The 21,105-nt window shown below is 39.1% G+C and overlaps 1 protein-coding gene across 1 annotated transcript in view; it reads left to right on the top strand.

Moving 5' to 3' along the window:
• The first annotated feature begins 4,869 nt into the window (after positions 1–4,869).
• LOC119504721 (contactin-associated protein-like 3) overlaps positions 4,870–21,105 on the top strand; it is a 228,022-nt gene continuing 211,786 nt past the window's right edge. The window contains exon 1 of the mRNA XM_037797178.1: positions 4,870–5,055. Within this exon, the coding sequence (XP_037653106.1) occupies positions 4,971–5,055 (85 nt within the window). The 5' untranslated portion in view covers positions 4,870–4,970. The remainder of the gene's footprint in view (positions 5,056–21,105) is intronic.

The raw sequence follows: 21,105 nt of genomic DNA, 5'->3' as shown, positions 1-21,105 counted from the left end.
TCTCAATTCAAATTTATTTATTTTTCTTTCTATGTTTAAAGAGGTACATTTTATATTCTGCATGCATAATTTTATATTTAGAAAGCTTGTCCCTTCAAGTGTGGCTCTTAAAATTCTTTTTATGTGAAAATTTTATGTTGATTTAAATTTTAGATGGAAAAAACAAACTTTTTAATACACTCAACTCTGCCTACCCAAAGAGGTGAAGAAAAATTCAGCGAGTTATCTTTTATTTGCATTGTTTTCCATATAATTAGCAATATATATTTTTGAAACTCATGTAGTTGGTTCAATGAATTTGTCCATCTTTGGGTGTGTGTGTGTGTGTGTATGTGTGTGTGTGTGTGTGTTGTGACTGAAAGAAGTTCTAGCTTCCCCCTCCTCTCTCCATGAGTGCACAGTAGCACCCAGGAAGTGCCAGCTGTTCCCTATCGGTGGACATCTGTAAGAAAATGCTGGGTGGCTACCTATCAGGGACATCGCAGACACTGGAGTGTTTGAATCCAGTGGTAAGGTGATGTGTTGACTCTGAGCTCCATTTCAATTTTAATATTCTCTGATTCCGTTCAGGAAAAGAAACTGTCTCTCTGTCTCTCTGTCTCTATGTGTATTCAATTGGTTAAGTTGAATTCTAAATTTGGGTCTGGGTGGAGATCAGAAGTAACACAATGGGAATCTGAGGTCCACAACTTACGAAAAAAGATATTTTGTTACTCTCAGGTCCCAGAGGGGAAGAGGGTACAAGGGATTGACAGGAAGTGCAATGGGATAGGGTGGCGCAACCGGAAGTGGGGAGCACACAAGCATAGACATTGAGACTCATGGGCTTGTGCCCTTATTGTGTTTCAGGGGAGGAGCTTAGATTTCCCCTGGTAGTCAAGGATTGGCTAGCTTAAAGCAAACTTGCATGAAAGGGAAAGGGACTGGGGATCCAAGAGCTGTGGGGTAACTTAGCTTTCTTTTGGGATCACCTGTGGGTTCTGGGTGAGCAGGTAGTCTGGGTAGTGGCTGATGCACTTTTGGGCTCTGGGTGACTTTACCCCCCAGGGCTGGAAGCTGCTTATTCTCTAGGCCAAAGGTCAGCGCTGAGGCAGGTGGCTTAGCCAAAGTGAGATGGATGTCAAGGTGGCACGCAAAAAATTTTGATAGTTAAGACAGTCTGTGTCTCTGTGTGTTTATCTATGTGTACTAATGTGAAATGTTTTTGCAAATACCGTGAAATAGTGTTTTATACTTCTAAGTTGTCTTAGATATTAGGGTTGGTTAAAAGCAATTCTATTGGGTTGCAGAAGGCTGAATTTGAAAAAAAAATAAGGTGGATTCTTTTGGTAGACTTATGTAATCAGATGCATAATCCTTTGGTTGTTAAAACCCAGGCATCCAAGGACTAATTATAGAGCACACAGCTCAACAGCAAAAATGTGAAAAGATGCAGTTCTATGTGTGCCGTATATCAAGACCGTGACATTTTTTTCTCCATAATTGCTCTTCAGGATTTGTTGCTTGGGGCTTATGGGAAAAATTATTCCTAATAAAAATACTATTATATTTTATTCACAGAATTCTAACTTTCTTCCAAAGGATTCAAAGACAAATCTGTTCCCATTACAATAAAGTTAAATGTAGTCCCAGTTTTAAATAAAAAATGCAGAAATAAGAATGTGTAAGGAGAATATTGCTGAAATGAAAAAGGAAAATGAGTCGAGTCGTGTTTTAGTCTATGTAGAGGTTTCAGAAGGGATTTCATTCCAGCTGGGCAAGTTGTTCCTTCCTCATCTTATGTATGGTCCAGGAATCTCCAGGTGCATGGATGATAAATAGGTATATTGGAAGGACATGAGACATTGATGATGAAGTACACCAACATTTTCAGTTCCACTTGGAATACTTTCTTAGGCAGTTTATATACAATTATACACACACACACACACATATATGTGTATAAACATGTACACACATTTCTAAGCATTGGCCGTTGGTTTCTTGTATTTTACTGATGACTCATGCCTATTTTAAGTTCTTTTCTGTATTTCATGTAAACTCTACCCACAACCTAACACACAGACAAAACAGACACTCACAGAGACCAGTGATTTATGGAGTTTGAATCAGCAGTTATAGACTATGCAAGAGTTTATCTCCATGTTTCTTCATCTTTCCTATTTTACATTTGTTAGAATGTGCAGCAAAAGAGCTTTGGATGAAGAATGAGAGAATGTTGAGGACAGACCCTGACCTGCCAATTTTTAGCTTCCAGGCTTTGGCAGTTCCTGATTCCCTGGCATTCTATCTCCTCTTTGTGAAGTGAGTGAGTTCGAGAAATCACAGCTAACTGATTCAGCAAGGCATTAAGCACTCGGCACGGGTTTCTCCTTTAATCCTGAGCTCATTCCTAACTAAGTACTATTATCTTATGAAACAGAAGAGGAAACCGAGGCTCTCAGTGGAGCAGCTGCCCAAGGTCTCACTTCCGATACCAGGATACAAAGTGGGGTCCGCAGCTGGTAGCAGCTACAGGGTGTCCAGGCCGTCTATGGGGGTTTCACACCTGCAATTTCATTACTACTGTATGACTAGCTATTATTATTCTGATTTACACACAAGAAAACTGACGATCAGAGCCATTAAGTCTCCCACTCAAAGAAACATAAAAGGATGAAACCAGAATTCACATCCCACCACTGATAAACAAGTACTTGTGTTTGGCTTTGCTTTGCATTTTCTCTCTCAGCCTCTCCACCTGGTGCTCACTGTGGCTTGAGAAGGTCAAGCAACTGTCTGAGGGCTGAACTCTGGTGTTCAATGCCTTTTACTGCTTGGGGGCGTGCACTGAGAAGCCTCAGTCCCTTCTGTTGCTGTGTCTTATGTCTGACTTGTAAAATCCATCTTTATCACCTGCTAAAGCAATTTCCTAGCTTTGTCCATTTTAGTATTATTGGCATCAATTGTGAGATGGCTACTCAGCCATTTAAAATGGGTTTCCTTGTTTGATTCCTGTGACTAATTAAATATATAGAGTTTTCAGAGGGTGACAACTGTTCTGTTAACAGAAATCCTGAGGTCCTGTGAGGAGGGATTCCAGAGCTCAGCTGACCTGGGTTCCAAGCCCAGCTTGCTGTGTGATTTTGAACACATCCGCTAACCTCTCTAAAGTCCATTCTATTAAATGACAAAGTAATAGTTACTTCAAAGGAATGCTACGTCCATTTATACATATATATTTATGTATAATATGTATGTATATGATTCGATATAAAAATGTAGACCCTTCATGAGCATAGTTAATTTATATTTGCTTTAAACAATTAGAAATAAAATATTTAGGTCCTGGGACATGTAGCAGACACTCATTAAGTGAATGGGGAATGAATGAAGGTCACTTGCGACCTCTGGCTTTTTCCCAAGTTTCTAAATGCACCCTCTGAGCTTTGATGTCAGCGTTTTCACCAGTTCTGCTGACTGCTGGGGTGGTTGGAGACATTCCCGATTTGGAGAGGTCCTGAGCATGAGTGGAAAGAGTTGTAAAGTTGGGGTCAGAAGCTATATATTTTGGTCAAATTCTTAGCGTTCCTAGTTGTTAACTCTGTGATTCAGGCAAGCTATTTAAATTCTTCTATTCCTGTTATTTCCTTTGCCTGCTAAATAAGAATAATTTTAAGAACACCTTTTCCTTTGTTTTCAGGTTAGGGTGTCCCTGCTAGAGTTAAAGTTCCTTTCAAATTCTGATCAATTTGAGTGATTCAGGAATGCCTGGAAGCTCTTCCAATAGGTTCAACATATTTGTGATGAGTCTGGCCATGCTTCAGGGTTGTTCTGCTGATTCTTTGCTCTTAAGTTGTTCATTTACACTTGCCCATAGCCTTTTCAGGAAATAGAGGAGGCCTTTAGATTGGCAACTCATTTCAAGGGCAGGGATTTAAAAATAAGGGATCCCTTCTTGCTTCATGAGCCATTTGGATTCTATCTTTCTACTGTGCAGCTTTCCCCTTTTTCCTTGATATTCCATCATTTTCAATGAATTCCTTGGGAAATTGTTATTAAAAGATTTGAGCAGAAAGCAGTACGACACATTCGATAGAAGTTGTTTAAAGACTTTCCATTCAATTAAACCTGTTCAATTCAGCTAATTAGTATAAGGTCACTTCTGTGATGATATTTGGAGTCTAAGATACCTCCTAGGATGCAGTTTATGGTTTTCTATATCTGCTGATCATTACTATAAAATCTCCAAGGAGGAATACACTTAATAAAAAGCTGCCACAGGAGCTGAATTGGGGTATATTTTATATATATCTTTACATGATTTAATAAAACACAGATATTCTTCTTTAAAATGATTTTCAGTATATGTATGCTTTTTTCAAACCCGATTAGTTATTTCCGTCCTAACTTTTCTTTTTCAACTAAGAAAGAATAATTACACAAGTTTAGTAGCAGGGCCTTCCTAGTACTCAAGCATTATTACAGCCATAATGCTTGGCTTCCTAAGACTGAAGAATCTGGATTGTTCTGCGGTTAAAGATAGAAAACCCCGAGAGGAGAGAGTGACCGATGAGGGCGTATCTGTCAGGATCCCGTCTTTCCCCAACACCACCAAGAAAGAGAGAGAGCTTTTAAAGGGTGATGTGATTCCCGACTCGCACTTCCCACCTGCCACCGCCAGGGGCGCCCAGGACACGCGGGAGCGAGCAACTCTGCAGCTCGCAGGACCGGCTCCTGCTCTGCTGTTCAGGAATTGGCGCTGCAGGGAGCGGGGGTGGGAGGAGTGATTTGTAGGTGTGGCTGCAGGTTAGACTTCCCTACCGAGTCAGCGCCGCGTTGGTTTGCGAAATAGAGAAGAGGAGGGAGCGCAGAAGACCGGCAGAGAGAGAGAGAGAGAGAGGGAAGAAGAAAAGGCCTAAGCGCAGAGCAGCTGTTGGTGGCTGTTGGGTTTTGGGGTGGGCTCCCCCGCCCCCCCAACGAATGTGAACATGGCCCCTCTCACTGGAGCCCTTTTCAAGATGCTCTTTCTTTTGTCCACTCAGAACTGGAGCACCGTGGCAGCAGGGAATACTTGTGAGTACGGCCCATCATTTAAAACTTACATTGAAAACTTAGAATTTGAGGTTTTGTTATGAATTAATATTGCCAAACGGAATGGCTGGCATGTTTCTGAAAATGAGGCGTGTAAAAAATAGCTTCAGATCCCGGTGCGAAGATGAGATGTTTTACGATTGTTTTTCCTCTTGTCAGGTCTAAAATATATACACGCAGCGTGTTTTCACTTTTTGTCTGGGAGCTGAATGCTCAGCTGTTGTTTTGAATATTCATTGAGAAAGCTCAAGTTCTAGTAAAACCTAAAATTTGCATGCAGATCGGAGACTAGCATGCCAATATGTTCATTTGTTCCTTTTTAGTATAAATGCATTTTATAGGGATCATGTCAAAAAGGGAACTAACTAGCCGACCTGGCAATGCCCTGCGTTAGCGTAGATGTTTGCAGTTGAGAGGGCTAGCAGCTGCTGAGTCCGTGGAATCGGGGCCCGCCTAAGAAACTCTTGGGGTGCTGCGGCTGTGCTCAGGGGCAGAGGCCACTTTATCAGACCTAGGTATTCCCTGGGTACTCAGAAAATTATAGACCCTCCTCATGGGAGAAGCCTTCTGCTGAAAGGAAAAACATAGCCTGCCATTCATTTGATTTTTAAAAAATTGTTCTTTTAAAAGTTTTTATGCTTCCGTTTTGTGATTTGCTCCGTTTCTAGTTTTTGTTGGTTCGGTGGAGATTTAAGCTCTCAGTTCTGTGGTATAGCGCTGTGAATCTGATCCAAAGGTGCCAGCCAAATTGATTCAGATCTCAATGCATTTTAAGCTGCAAATCAAAACAAAGTTCTTCAAGTTTCATTCAGATTGAAATCTCCATCCCAGGACTTATTCCTCCTTGAGGAATTTTAAATCCCTCCACTCCTTTCCTCCCCTCCAAGAATTTTTTTAAGAATCAGGTTGTGGGGAGTAGGCAAAGCTGGTGTGCCTTTCAAAAAAGTGTTAGTAGGCACCGTCAGAAAATTTTCTCGCTGCCAGGTGTCCAGTTTTAGCTCTGGGGGGCGCCACTCTGCCGTCACCAGGCAGTTTGCCCTGAAAGGCTGGAAATTGGGAGCATTTCCATAAAATGAAAACCTCTAGGTCCTGTGAATAGAGCACTTGTCATTTTGCAAAGAAATTAAAAACCACTAGCACTCAATGATGTGCTTGTATAAATGAATAGTAAAATAATTCAACCTACTAACTACTGAAGTACAATTAAAAAGTAAGTCACTGGAGGTCACTAGTACTTAGGGGGGAGTGTGGCTTCAAAAATCTGTCTCATTAGGGTAGCAGAGTACAGAGTTGTCTTGCCTGTTTCCGTAGCTGTCATCACATTATACTGGCATGACTAGTTATATGTCTATTTTTATTTGGTTTTTATTCCCTGAGATCCAAGAAGATATAAAATGTAGTTCTCTTTCACACTGAGTGTTCTTTTTGGGGGAGTCACACTCTTTGAGGTGCTCTGTGTAAAGGATAAGAAACCTGTCAGAATTGAATGTATCTTTAAACTGTTCCCTGTGGGTCTCTGGTTGACCCCCAAATGTCAAAGCTAGTTTTAATTTTAAAATTTTTTTCAGCTTTTTTTACTTAAGAAATGTTTGTACTACTATTAGAAGTTCAATAATTTAAACTACCAATGTAAATTTGAATTGGTAAGAACATCTTAGATACTGAAGTTGGAGTCTTTGATCACCACGTGACAAAGATGGATATTGGTGGTTCTTCAAGTGTCAAACACATATTTAAACGACTTTGTAGATTTAAAGGTTGATGGAGGTAAGGCAAGTTGCATTTGATAATTTCTTGGTGATGTCATTTGATAATTGCTTGGTGATTGATTTGTACTAACAGCAATAGGAGTAAATGAAACCCTTTGGTATCGATTATTTGGTTTTGACCAATTTTTCTTTGATTCCTGAAAATTTGGGAAGTCATTATGTATATGTGTGTGTATGTGTGTGCAAGCAAAGTATATGAAATGTGTATTTGAAATCTGCTATTACTAAGTCATGAGAGAGAGAGGTCTTTCTACTGCTGTCCTATCATTTGAGAAATTCTAAAGTAGGCTTTTGCCAGTAGGGTGGGATTTAGGGTAATAAAAAGAAATGATGAACATCAGTGCCGCTCAAGTTTTTTCCCTTAAGAAATGTTTTAAGAACTTAAGTAATCCTTTGAGACAAAACTTTAAAACTAATAACGAGATGTACTTGAGGACCAATACGAAATTAATGAGAACTGTATATAAACTTAGAAAAATGTAAAAATCTTCCAAATGGACCCAATGACATTTTTACTCTACTCATAGCTGGTTCTCAGTAGTAAATCAGCCATTTACTACTGAGGTGGGGATCAGCCTGTGTGAAGTTGTCTCATAAGCCAGTCTCTCAGGGAGCCAGACCTGTTTTAAACGTTTGCCTTTTCAGGGCAATTTTGACCGGAACCTTTTTCATCAGTGGGAAATTTTGAGTTAGGGGGATTCTGCATGGGAAAAAATGTGCTTTGAAATGGCCTCAAACTATGTACTTGTTCATTTTTATCCTTTTTTTTTTTGGCTCTATATTTTCCCCTTCTTTTTGAAGATAAAACAAGTTGAATGTGGCCAAAATGTGGCCCAGGAACTGATTTTCTAGAAAATGTGAACACCTATCTAGCCTTTTTAAAAAATTTTTTGGTCTTAGTCAAGATGCAAGAGATCGTTATTGTGTGGAATTTTCCGTTTCAATGGAACGGAAGAGGAAAGTTTGAATATAGATTCCAAGTTAGAGTCCTGTTTTCTAGAAGTTTCTGGATAGCCAGTTTTTGGCTTCTTCACTTCCTACCAAGAGACACATGTGGAGGAATGAGTTAGCTCTCTCCTTTATAATTATCCCTGTGAATCTGCCATTTCATGATGAATTTCAGTGCCTTTTAGAGGACAGAATAGATATAATTAGAATAAGAAAATGTCAACAATTTGATTGCTTATTTAGTGTTGTAAATCTGTCTCATGGATTCAGCATCATTGAGGCATAATGTTCATCTCTTCTCCACTTGAATAACACAATTATAAGTTAACTTACAGCTGAATTATTTTACCCATAAAAGCAAAGCACACATGTTAGCTGATAGCTGTTGCTCTCCCTACCCCCATCTCTGGAAAAAGGACTGAAGAATATGTTAAAAACTTCAGTAGTTGACGGTGATTATTTGGTGTAAATTTTAACACGTGTAGATCCAGGAATTCTATTTAATGAGCATGACTGACTTGGTCCTGCAGTATTAAATATCAGTGCTCGTAATTTTCTCTAGGAGCTTCCTTTTGTTTCCTCCCCCTTTCAAAAGTGCCCTTCTCATTGCAAAAATGAAAAATAAAGTTAAATAATTCTGACCCACTATAGGTAGGGTGTACACTTTGAATCACTCTTTCAGGAGTGATATTCTGGATTAAAAAAAAATCTGTTGATGCCTCTCCTTCCCATTATACCCAGAGGCTTGTAGGTGAAAGGTCTCTGCCCCTGATTGGGGGTGCAGTATAAGCCCATGTCACTGGCCAGTGTGGGAAACCAACCCATGGTCTTCATATAATACCTGGTGCTTGACCTAAGTAATAAATATTCTTAGCACCTTAACTTAAGAATTTGTATCAGATTTGAACACTTAACTTCATTGGAGCCTAGTCTCCAATATGTGTTAAAGCATTACTCAATATTATCTTTGGTGACAGTGTGTTAATATAATTCTGTAACATAAATTATCATACAATATTGTCCTTTCAAAATATAAATAACATACATAGTGAGATGATAGTGAAATACCTGGAGTGTATAAATTCTACTAACGCGGTAACACATTTAACCTTAATTATTTGGTGTAAAACTATATGCATGCAGAACGGAAGCACTGAACATAACGCTAGTTTCTAAGAAGCATAAAATCACAAGGATTAATTTAAATAAATGTCTAATAGCGTGTTTGTCATATGGATCTTCCCAAAGATTTTGTTTTTCAGAATCTTAACATTTCAGAGGAAATGGATTATTTGTAATTATTTGCTAAGTGTTGTCAACACTGTTTATTGCTAAGTGAGTGCATTCAATCTCAAGTAACACCATGAATGCAATGCAGTCTTTAATAGAAGAAATTATCACCCTGGTGAATATGGATTGAAATCTCACTGATGTTTTGACTGATTCAGACTTTTCTTTACTCTGGCAGCTTGCTTAGTGTTTGGCTAGAGTGAGTTTCATCTTCTAAGTTAATCAGCTTGGCTAAGGGAGACAAGCCCATCAGAGGATTTGCTGTGGAGCAGGTGAACAGGATATCAATTGTGCACTGATGCAGTAAAAAGTGTTGGGGATCACAGCCCATAGGGATAAGGGTTTTAGCAGACACTTGATGTTGAGCTTTTTGGAAAGACTCTCCAACAAACTAGAAAACAGACCCTTATTTATGGTATTTGAATATACTTCCCAGAAATACTAAGGTCAGGCTGTTTTTTTGGAAACTTTTAGAGGGAAAAAAAAGCATTTTCTCTAAACCATATGTTTATATACAAACACAAAAGTTTAGGTGGAAAAGGACAGAGCCAGGTTTTGTGGGACCTGAAGCTTCTGCAATTTTGGGAGATTCTTTAAGCACAAGCAAACAGAATGAGCCTGGGGACACACTGAGTTATCCTCCTAGGCCTGGAAAAATTCCTAGGGAGAGGACAAAGCTCAGTCTTCATTGGCCTCAAGACAAATCTGGTTCTTGGTACGGGATAACGAGTTGATCTAGGAAAAATAACAAATTATTCAAAAGTACTTTATGGAGGATATAGTTACTAATAGAAAAAATCTCAGTTAACAGAATAAATTTTAAGTTGACTTATTTTCCCCTTTAAGTCCCCAAATCAGAGACTGAATATAAAAGTGTAAAAAAGCGTAAGCAGTTTGGAAGTAATAGATCCAAGGTTTACTTGTGACTCTTGATATCAGAGTAACAATTAACCTCAGACCTTCCTCTCACTTATTTTTTATAACCTTATAATGCCAACGTAAAAAGTTCTTCCAAGTAACTTCTGAAGTGTTAGTTGTTTTTGTGATTATTCAGACAGCAAGTTTTGGTTTTCAGTAACTGACTTTCCCACTTCCACCTGCCAAGTTTGGATCTGCTGACCTGTGGATTGTTTTAGGCATTTGTTCCTTTGTATTGAATAACTTTAAAAAACTTCTTTGCATATGTCTGCATATTTCTGAATGGTATTAGACTGAATCTGACCTGCCCCTTCAAAATATAGATACGAGTTTTTCCCAGTTTGAATTCTACAGCATAGAATTATGTGATTAAATGTTTCTTATCAAGTATTAAGAAAAATTATACACAATTTGTAATTACTGCAAAAGAGGATATGATGTGGCTTTTCAATGTTATGCAGGGACATTGTTTAATAGGTCTGTTCAATGATTATTTAATTCTCTAGAAGAATGCATCCATGTTTGGCTTGGACATTTTTACTATTTGATTAGAGTTCAGACAGAGAGATGTTTCCTGTTGAGTTGAATTTTTTCCAAGTGCAAAAGTTAACTTCAAAGGGCTTGTGGCCCTGTTGGATATCAATCGGTTTTTATAACCTAGTACTCTCATTCTAACATTCCTTTATCAATGTCCAAAAATCCCCAGTTCCTAAAAGTGCTTGTATTACTAGATCACTCATTAATGAGCTTATAAATCTTTGGCATGGGTCTCTTCTATATCTGCATAAGTGTCATGTTTTTAACTTTTGGAAGTGATGTTTTGACATTAGGATTGCACATTTTTGGGAGATGTACACACAGCATTGTGTGATAGTAAGTGTGCTTCATTTGGTTGTTGGTTTACAAGAAATTTCCTTTCTGATTCTGAGAAAGCTTTACTCTTCAATAATAAAACAGGGGGTGAAATTGTCCTCCTTGGGTTCCAGATAATGGATATTTTCAATGCACTAATTTGGAAAATAATTGAAGCATAAAACATTTGATATTTTAAGAAGTTTAAAATTAGACACTACATACTTATTATTTAAATATATACCCATTTAATAGAGCTAAAACAATACTCCCTCTAAGGTTGTAAGTCTCAAAGGAAAACATGGTGTAATATATATTAGCTGTGCTATGACTTTTATTAAATTATACTGGGTAGTACTTCAGATTAAGATATTCATGGAGGGTGTATTGTTTATATCTAACTTATGGGGGGAAACATGTAAATGTTTTCTTTTTTAACTGCTAAATATATATTTTCAGATGGGTCATTTAAGAGGATACTTTATTATAAATAGCATGTCAGATATTTAAATTTATATGCTTTAGGATATTGTGTCACTTGTGGTTCCATCTCTTGACATAGGGCCATAGTGAGTACAGCCCATGTAGAAAGACTTTTTAAGATCATGCATTTCTTGGGCCACTGTTGGAAGAAAGAGTGTATCAGTTTCCTCTGGCTGCTGTAATGAATGATCGCAAACTAGGTGGCTTTAAACAACAGAAAATTATTCTCTCACGGTTCTGGAGGCTGGAAATCCAAAATCAAGGTGTCAACAGGGTGATTCCTTCTGGAGGCTCTGAGGGCGAGTCCGTTCCATGCCTCTTTCCTGGCTTCTAGTATGTGCTTGTAACCCTTGGTGTTCTTGGCTTGCGACACTTCACTTCAATCTCGGCCTATTTCTTCACATGTGGCCTTCTCTTCTGGATCTCCCCTGTGCACCTTCTTTTCTGTCTCTTAGAAGGACACTAATTCATTGGATTTAAAGACCATCTAACCCAGGACAATCTTGTCCCACAGTCCTTCCTTTAGTTACATCCGCAAGCATCCTTCTTCTAAATAAGGTTACATTCTGATGTTCTACATGGACATATCTTTTTGTGGGCCACAGTTCCACCCACTCAAGTGGACTAATGTTATTTGAAATTTCTCATGGTTTAGGTAACCTTCTTTAATCACTTGAACTCTGTGTTCTAGACCTGTGGTCCCCATGTGCTCAATTTTTACTGTCAGCCCCGTTATTTGTGGTACTCAACCCCCAACAGAAGACATCTCTGGAGCTTTTGGACAAGCAGTGAAATTACTGCTCAGATTAACACAGAAGTGACCTGCTGCCTTTAGACATCAAGTTGGGTGCTACTTGCATGTTCAAAGGTAGCAATTGTTTTGCGTTTTAAAATTTGTGAGTTCTCAGGCAACCAAAGTACTTAATAAATTTAAGCTAAATATAGTATTTTTGGAGTAGTGAGTTGATGGAGTAAGTGGCAAAATTATCAGTGTGTGTACGTGCGAGTTTATTTAAATGTCTTGAGGGAAGGGTGATTGTGTAGCGTGTGCTGAAGAGAGTGAAAAATCACTGGAAATTGTGATAAGCATGGCATTTATTAGGTTAGGTTGAGTTGGCAGGTGGAATGAATTTATATTTTATTTGCTACCATTATGAGATAGAAAGTCTCCAGATTGGATTTCTGAGAGTGTGAGCCATTAATAAGTAGGATGCCATTTGCCCTGATCCAGTAGAAGCTGTAGCGTGTTCATACACCCTAATGCTCTGTGTTCTAGGATGTTAGTATGCTCTGTTGGTTTGAAGCTGTACATACCCTAGAAAAATATGTTCTTAAATATAATCCATTCCTGTGGGTGTGAACCCATTGTAAGTAGGTTACTTCAGTTAAGGTGTGACCCACCTCATTCAGGATGGCTCTTAAATCCTATTGCTGGAGTCCTTTATAAGCAGACTGAAATTTAAACAAATAGAGAGAGCCATAGGAAGCAAGAAGCTGAACATCAGTGGAACCTGGAAGAGAAGGAAAAGGCCAGGAGAGGCCACCATGTGTTTTGCCATGTGAAAAGCTAAGGACCAAAGTTCGCCAGCGGCCAGCCCCAGAACACCAGTCTTCGGGAAGAAAGTGTTAGCTTGATGATGCCTTGCTTTGGATTTTCTTCTAGCTTGAAAACTGTGAGCTATTCCCATTGTTTAACCCAACCCATTTCATGGTATTTGCTTGAGCATCCTAGGAAACTAAAAAATTCACAGATGTGCATAACCCACAATCCTTAACCTGCTTCTGAGTTATACCTAAGAGCTGGTCTTTGTGAACACAGCATTAAGAAAGGGATTGCCTGGAAGGATTTTGACTTAAAGGCCAATAGATATCATTGGAACCCCATTAGCATCAGTAGGTTATCCAATAATTTGATTCAGGTCAAAGAAAGTCAATTTAGTCAAAACCCATATATATGGAATAAACTATTTTAAGAACTTGGCTGTTTTTATGTCTAAGATTTGGCTGTTTTTAGAATAATGATACACTGGTGTAGATGTCTTTCCAGATATTTGAGATGATCAAAATGATGGATTTGTTAAATAGCTTTATGTTTGCTGTGTTTTAGATGTTTAGAAACTTGGGTGTAGGAGAACTGCTAAATTACAAGTAATACAACATTAGAAGGAAGAAATAAATACCTTGTGTGATGTCATCAAGACTGCTGGGTTCTCTGTATCTGTGATTCTTAGGCTTCTTGGCAGTGTTCTCTTATTGGTTCATGGAAGTTCTGATAAGAAAACCTCTTGAGGCTTGACATTTCAGAGCATGTCCTTTTATAATGCGTGAAATGTACGGACATTGCGAAGAGTTAAAAAAAAATTGGGGGCTGCAGGGACTATACATTGAATAGAGTTTAAGGGTCCCTTTAAGAGAGTTTAGGGGAGAAAACACCAAATTACTGTTTGCTTTTTTAGAGTTACAAGGAAACTTTCTGAGAAAAAAATTTCTGGACATAGAACGCAATATGGTTAAAAAGTTTCATAGTCAAATACCTATTAGAGAAAGTCAAATGATCTATATTGACCTATAGTTCAAAGTCTAATAAAACATAATATTGGTTTTTTGGATCATAAGAATGAAATTTTAATCTCAATAAATAATTTACTTTTCTTTGTTATAATGTGGAGCCTCCTGATCTACTTTAGAAAACATGAAAACTTGATTTATGAGAGATTTATGACAGCACTGATGATCAGTTTCGCTGATTCTCCTTGTAAATGGCAAGATTCCTTTGTTAAGAAGTCAGTTGCATGTTGGCCCAGAAATTGATCCTTTTCTTTGTGAGTATGATTGCAGGGGTGAAACAAGGTAGTGAGATGATAAAACTTATAGGCTAGAATGCATTTCAACATAAAAAGGGCATACGCCATTCCTGTGATCATTTTCCTCCTCCCTTTTCTTGGATCAAGAATGGCTTGGCTGTGACGTCTGTCATCTTAGTGATTGCCTGGGTTGATTTGAATGGATTTGGCTGTTCAAAGAGGTGTTCTGTTCCTCCCTCACTGCTTTCCGTGGGATCCGGCTCCTCTGAAGTCTTCCACTGTTACTCAGTTTCACGGGTATAAGAGGGACTGGAATAGGATGATGGCAGTGAAGATGAAAAGCAAAAGAGCACTTTTCAGCACTTAATGATGGCTTGATGGCATGTGGAGTAATAAGCAATGGAGATGTCAGTGATGGGCTATTGACAAGCATCTGTGAGGTACAAGTGACAGAAAACCCAAACCAGATGGTCTTACACAAAAGGGGGAATTGATGGCTTGCATTACCTTACAAAGTCCATCATTTCATTTCAGGCGAGGCTGGGTCCAGGTGACGAAATTTTACCTCAGGATTGGCTTCTCTTCACCTTTCCGGTCCGTTTTCCTAGCATTAGCTTGATGCTCAGCCAGCTTCCTTCTTGGCAGCTCCAAGATCAAGGTCTACCTGTCTAGCAGTGCAATAGAGAGAATGTTTCTCTTTCCTTTCCTCCCTCCCTCTCTCCCTTCCTCCCTTCCTTCCTTCCTCTCTCCCTTTCTTCTCTCTCTCTCTTTCTTGCTCTCTTTCCTTCTCTCTCTCCTTCTCTCTCTCTTTCCTTCTATCTCTCCCTTTCTCTTTCTTTCTGTCTTTCCTTCTATCTCTCCATTCCCTCTTCTTCTCTTTTCTCTCTTTCCTTCCTTCTCTCCCTTTCTCTCTCTCTATCTTTCCTTCTATCTCTCTGTTCTCTCCTTCTCTCGTTGTTTCTCTCTTTCTGCTTTCTCTCCATTCCTCTCTCCCCTCTTCTCTTCCCTAGCTCTCCCTTTCTCCCTCTCGCTTTCTCTTCCTTTCCTCTATCTCTCCCTTTCTCTCCTCTCTCTTCTTTCTCTCTTTCCTTCTATCTCTCTCTCTTCTCTCTCTTTTCTCTTCCTTCTTTCCTCCCTTCCCTTCCATATTAGCTCTTACTAGCACTTGAAACACTCTGCACTTGGTCTCCCACCCCAAGCTCTGCAACAACAGTGACTTCATCATTTTTTTCCTCCACAATCCAAGAACATAGGAGAAATCCTGACAGACAGGGGTTCTCAATATACATTTGTTGAGTAAGTAAAAGCATGAATGATTCTCTTTCCTAAAAATGCCCAGCAAAATGCACAGATCTGGTTTTCTTAGACTCAGCTGTGTTACATGACCATTGGTACTCAGTGACAGTGTGTGGGGCCGTCTCATCAACCAGGGGTGGAGCCCGGAATTGATTGGGGTTTCATCTTGAACTGGGTGCTTTGGCTGCATCATCTAGATAAGAAATAAAATTGCACCTTCTATTTAGGTAATTGGTTTAACGTCTATTGAAAAACAATATTATGAAAAGTATTAGTTTTCAGGCTCTTATCTGCTTCATATAACAGATGGTTATATGTTTGCCTACTGCATTAGATTTTTTTTAATGTTTGAGTCCTGAGATCTTTTTTTTTAAACAGCAGGTGTATGTTTTCAGAGAAAATCATGCAGAAAGCACAGTTGCCATATTACCCCTCCAAACCTCCAGTTTTCCCTACTATTAACATTTCACATTAGTGTGGGATCTTCATTACAATTAATGAACCAATATTATTATGATTGTACTATTAACTATAGTCCATAATTTACATTAGCATTCATTTGTGTTTTACATTTTTTTTTAAGTTTTTATTCTGGTGATGTATATATATACAACTTAAAATTTCTATTTTAACCTCTTTCAAGCATATGTTTCAGTGGTGTTAATTATACTCCAATCACTCCCATCTATTATCAAAACTTTTCCATCACCCCAAACAGAAATTCTGTACAAATTAAACGTTAACTCTCCTGTATTCTAATTTCTGACTCTTTGTGTTTGCGTATTCTAATTATTTCATAATTAGAGCATATGAGTTTTGGCCCTTTCTGTCTGGTTTATTTCACCTAGCTTAATGTTTTTACTGTTCACCCATGTTGTAGCATATATCAGAACTTCATTCCTTTTTATGGATGAATAGTATTCTGTCTACCGCATTGTGTTTATCCATTCATCTGTGGATGAACATTTGAGTTGCTTCCACCTTTTGGTCATGTGACAAATATTTCTATGAATATTGGTGTATAAAGCATCTGTTTGAGTCCTTGCTTTCAGTCCTTTTGAGTATATACCTAAGAGTAAGATTGCCAGGTCATATGGTAATTCCATGTTTAACTTTTTGAGTAACCACCAAACTTTTCTACAACAGCTGCACCATTTTACACTCCCACCAACAACATACCAGTGTTCCTATGTCTCCATATCCTTGCCAACACTTGTTTTTTAAAAAACTTCCTGAAAACACAATCACATCTCTTTGTCCCCACAATGCTGTTTATGACCCTCAATCAATATTTACCAAATTAATGAAGGAATTGATGTATTTAAAATATACTGTTTTGAAAGTATGTGGAAGTTACTTTCCTGTGTATTTTACAAACATTTGTAGGGAACTCAATACAAATAAATTTTCCTGTAAGTACCTCTGAGATCCCTAATAAGTGGCTCATTTATCCATGGAAAGATTCACTGCCTGATTCTGAAGATTTCATTTTCTTTCAATAGCAAAATGTGTGTGCCAGTATGAATGTCTTGTGTCCCCCAAATGCCATTATCTTTGATGTAGTCTTGTGGGGCAGACGTTTTGGTGCTGATTAGATTTGCTTGGAATGTGCCCCACCCAGCTGTGGGTGATAACTCTGATGAGATATTCCCATGGAGGCATGGCCCCACCCATTCAGGGTGGGCCTTGATCAGTGGAGCCATATAAATGAGCTGACTCAAAGAGAAGGAACTCAGTGCAGCTGTGAGTGACGTTTTGAAGAGGAGCAAGCTTGCTAGAGAGGAACGTCCTGGGAGAAAGCCATTTTGAAACCAGAACTTTGGAGCAGATGCCAGCCACGTGCCTTCCCAGCTAACAGAGGTTTTTCGGGCACTATTGACCATCCTCCAGTGAAGGTACCCGATTACTGATGGACACTTTATGGCCTTAAGACTGTAACTGTGTAGCCAAATAAACCCCCTTTTTATAAAAGCCAATCCATCTCTGGTGTTTTGCATTCTGCAGCATTAACAAACTAGAACAATGTGTAACATCATTTCTGGTTCAAGGTATAGCCCATGTTACAAGAGCTGACAAAGTCCAGGTGTTGAGCAGCTACCCAAGTCCAAAGAGCAGGAAAGAGGAAGCTTTTGGACAGGTCTTATTAGATGATATTACCATATGTAGGAGGATATGGAGCACCCAAGCGCCATATGCAGGGTCTGTAACCAAGATTCCTGGGAGGAGCTTGTAATTGGACCTCCTCAGAAGCCCTGATTCTTAGTGTTTAGTTTATGTTAGAAGCAGATCTAATCCTAGTGCAGAGGGCCTGATAAGAACTGGGTGGTTGGTTTATGGACTGGCTGGGACTCAGGATTAGAAGGGAGAATACACATCGGGACAGAGGATGAACAACTAGACAGATATCTCCCTGATACCCGGGACACTGAAATCACTCAGATCACAGCTGCTTCTGGACATGGTTGCTATGGACTTTGGTTCAAGTGACCTGTCCCATTGAGAGCCAGTTTGCAGATGTGACCGTCCTGCTTTGGGTTGGGTAGTGCGGAATCTGTTCATGGCTGGTCATTATTCTTAGCAAAACCTGATGTTATGGTTGATAATTATAATGACATGCAAATACTGCATACTTAAAGAGTGTCTCTATTTTCAAATGAAGCTTGTTTCTCATTTTATTTTCAGAATTATATAGAGAGGTAGCAGTAGACGTATATAAATAAAGATGATCCCAACATCATTCTTTCAAAGAGCAACTGCTATTTGCTTATGACATATAAAGCTATATAATTCAATAAAGCTGCATAATTCAATAAAATGTACTAACATAGTGAACCACACCTTCTTATATGCAATCTAGGGTAGTGGTTACAAACAGAATGCCTGGGTTGGAAATCTGGCTTCACAGCTTAATGCCAGCTGTGTGACCTTGGGTAACTTACTTACCCTCTCTGTGTCTCAGTTCCCTTATCTCTAAAAATATAGATAATGATAGTAACCCATCTCATAGAGCTGTTATGAAGATTAAATTAACTAATACATATAAATAATGCCTGGGACATAATAAGTCCTCAATGAATTTTAGCCATTCTTATTGTTCCTAGTGGCTTCAAATAATGTGACCTTGGGAAAAATGTTTGTACTGTATTTCCATTATCCAAAATATTTTTAGTAACAGTGTGCTATTACAAAGTAAGAATACGAAATAGAAACCTACGATAGAGAATCGGAAACTCCTACATCACAACGATCTGTTTTGACTCTTGTGTGGGTTTGAATGTATTATATCCCCCAAAATACCATGTTCTTTAATGAAATCTTGTGAGGGCAGACATGTTAGGTTGGAATCTTTGGATTAGGTTGTTTCCAAGGAGATGTGACCCACCCAACTGTGGGCAATACCTTTGCTTAGATTATTTCCATGGAGGTGTGGCCCTGCCCATTCAGTCTGGCTCTAGAGTGCTATAAAAGCTAAGTGCTGCAGCCAAAGGGGACATTTTGGAGACGGCCTTTGAAAGCAGACTTTCACTGACAATTTGGAGATACTAACCCAGAGTTTGCCCTGAGAGGCTAAGCCTAGAGACATTTTGGAGAATGCCATTTTGAAACGTAATCTGGGAGCAAGCGGATGTCAGCCACATGCCTTCAGAGCTAACAGAGGTTTTCCGGATGCCATTGCTGTTCTTCAGTGAAGGTGCCCTATTGTTGATGCCTTTGCTTGGGCACTTTTATGGCCTTAGGACTATAACTTTGAAACCAAATAACCCCTTTTACAAAAACCAACCCATTTTTAGTGTTTTGCATGATGGCAGCATTAGCAAACCGGAACAACTCTGTAACATCATACCTCTGTAAATAATGAAGTCCCTAAGATTTTAGCTCTTTGCATTAACTTGTCATTAGCAACCTTAGTTTTTACCTTCTTTCAATTTTACCTGTTTTTCCATTAGCTGAAAAGGACTCTGCAGGCTGTATCCAAATGCCTTTGTCAAAGCAATATATTGCTGAGACTGAAGTCTAGGAGACAACAGCAAAAATGATTAAACTGTAAACATATACTTCTCTTTATGTCTGTCTTTTTTAGTCTTATGGTCAACCCTGCAAAGGCAGGAGGGACTCTCACCCCAAATTTGGTTCTGATGTCGAGAATGATGATACCGCACACACCAAAGGGGTATTAAAAGCATTATTACATACATAATTGATGATCCCAAATAGATCTGAAATGGTGGGAACGAGCAAGGAAAGGAGACTGGCCCGGGTTTTATTGTGACTAGGGCATGGGGCTGCATGAGAATTCTGCATGGAGGCAGAGATTTCCGTGGTTTGAATCATTGCCAAAGGAGAGATCTCCCCAGCTTTCTTATTGGCTTGCTCGGAGATGGGGCAGAAGAGAAAGAGAGAGCAGTGAGGGCTGAAAGCTGTCAGCAAACAAAAGAAATGGAGTCAAACTCCTCCTTCCATGTAGTTCTAACCATCAATACAGATTTCCAGCATTTGTGATTGTTAAAAAGAGTGTTCATCACCAAGCAGAAAGTATTTCTGTCACTGGGAAAGCTATCGGGATTAGAATGCTTATGAAAACATTGGTGCAGACACTGAGAGAGGTGGCACTGCTGCTTGATTCTGAAAGACCACACATGGCTCTATCTTTTGAATTTGCTTCTGTCTGCTTTTCTTCAACTCTTCTTGTTACTGCTTGGTTCAAATGCTCAATTTTTCCAGCATTTACTGTTGTGAAGTTTGACATGGTTTCCCTGTTTCAAGCTCATGTCCCTCCAAACCATTTGTTATCCTGTTGCCAGAGTAGTCTTTTTTCAAAGATCACTTACCTGGTAATCTTACTTTCTTGGTTGGTTAAAAATCTTTTCATATGTTTCCTTACAACACAGACACACACACACACACAGACACATTCACAATCGCACTGACACACATACACACTCCAGGAAAGGCTCCTCCTTTTCACTCACTGTTCCCATCCCTTCTTTTAAGGACCCTGATACAACCATGATACGCTCCCCTGGGACTTTCACTTACCCCTCTGTGATGGTTAGGTTCATGTGTCAACTTGGCCAGGTGATGGTGCTCAGGTGTCTGGTCAAGCAAGCACTGGCCTATCCATTACTGCAAGGACATTTGTGGCTGGTTAATAAACCAGAAGGCTGATTTATTAGATCATCAGTCAATTGGCTGCAGCTGTGACTGATTACATCAATGAAGGGCATGTCTTCCACAATGAGAGACTTCAATCAGCTGGATTTAATCCAATCTGTTGAAGACTTTTAAGGGAGAAGAGAGAGATCCTTCACTTCTTTGGCTAGACAGTGTCTCCTGAGGAGTTCATCGAACACTTTCATCATAGTTGCCAGTTTGCTGCCTGCCTACGGAATTTGGACTTGTGCATCCCCACAGTTATGTGTGACACTTTTATAATATCTCATATTTACAGATATTTCCTGTTGGTTCTGTTTCCCTAGAGAACCCTAACTAATACACCCTCCTTCTACTTCTAGCACTTTTTCCCCACTTCTTGTCATTCTGTTGAATATGCATTCCTTCTGCAGGATCTTACTCTGCTTTTCCCAGGCCGAGGGGGTCACTGATTCTCTCTAGCCATCTTGGTGGTTCCTACAGTATTTTTAGCCTATTACATAGCTCTCATCACAGTGTAT

This window comes from Choloepus didactylus, chromosome 10, assembly GCF_015220235.1.
Source record: "Choloepus didactylus isolate mChoDid1 chromosome 10, mChoDid1.pri, whole genome shotgun sequence".
Lineage (NCBI taxonomy): Eukaryota > Metazoa > Chordata > Mammalia > Pilosa > Megalonychidae > Choloepus > Choloepus didactylus.
The sequence above is the reverse complement of the archived record's forward strand: the minus strand, read 5'-3'. Positions and strand labels throughout refer to the sequence as shown.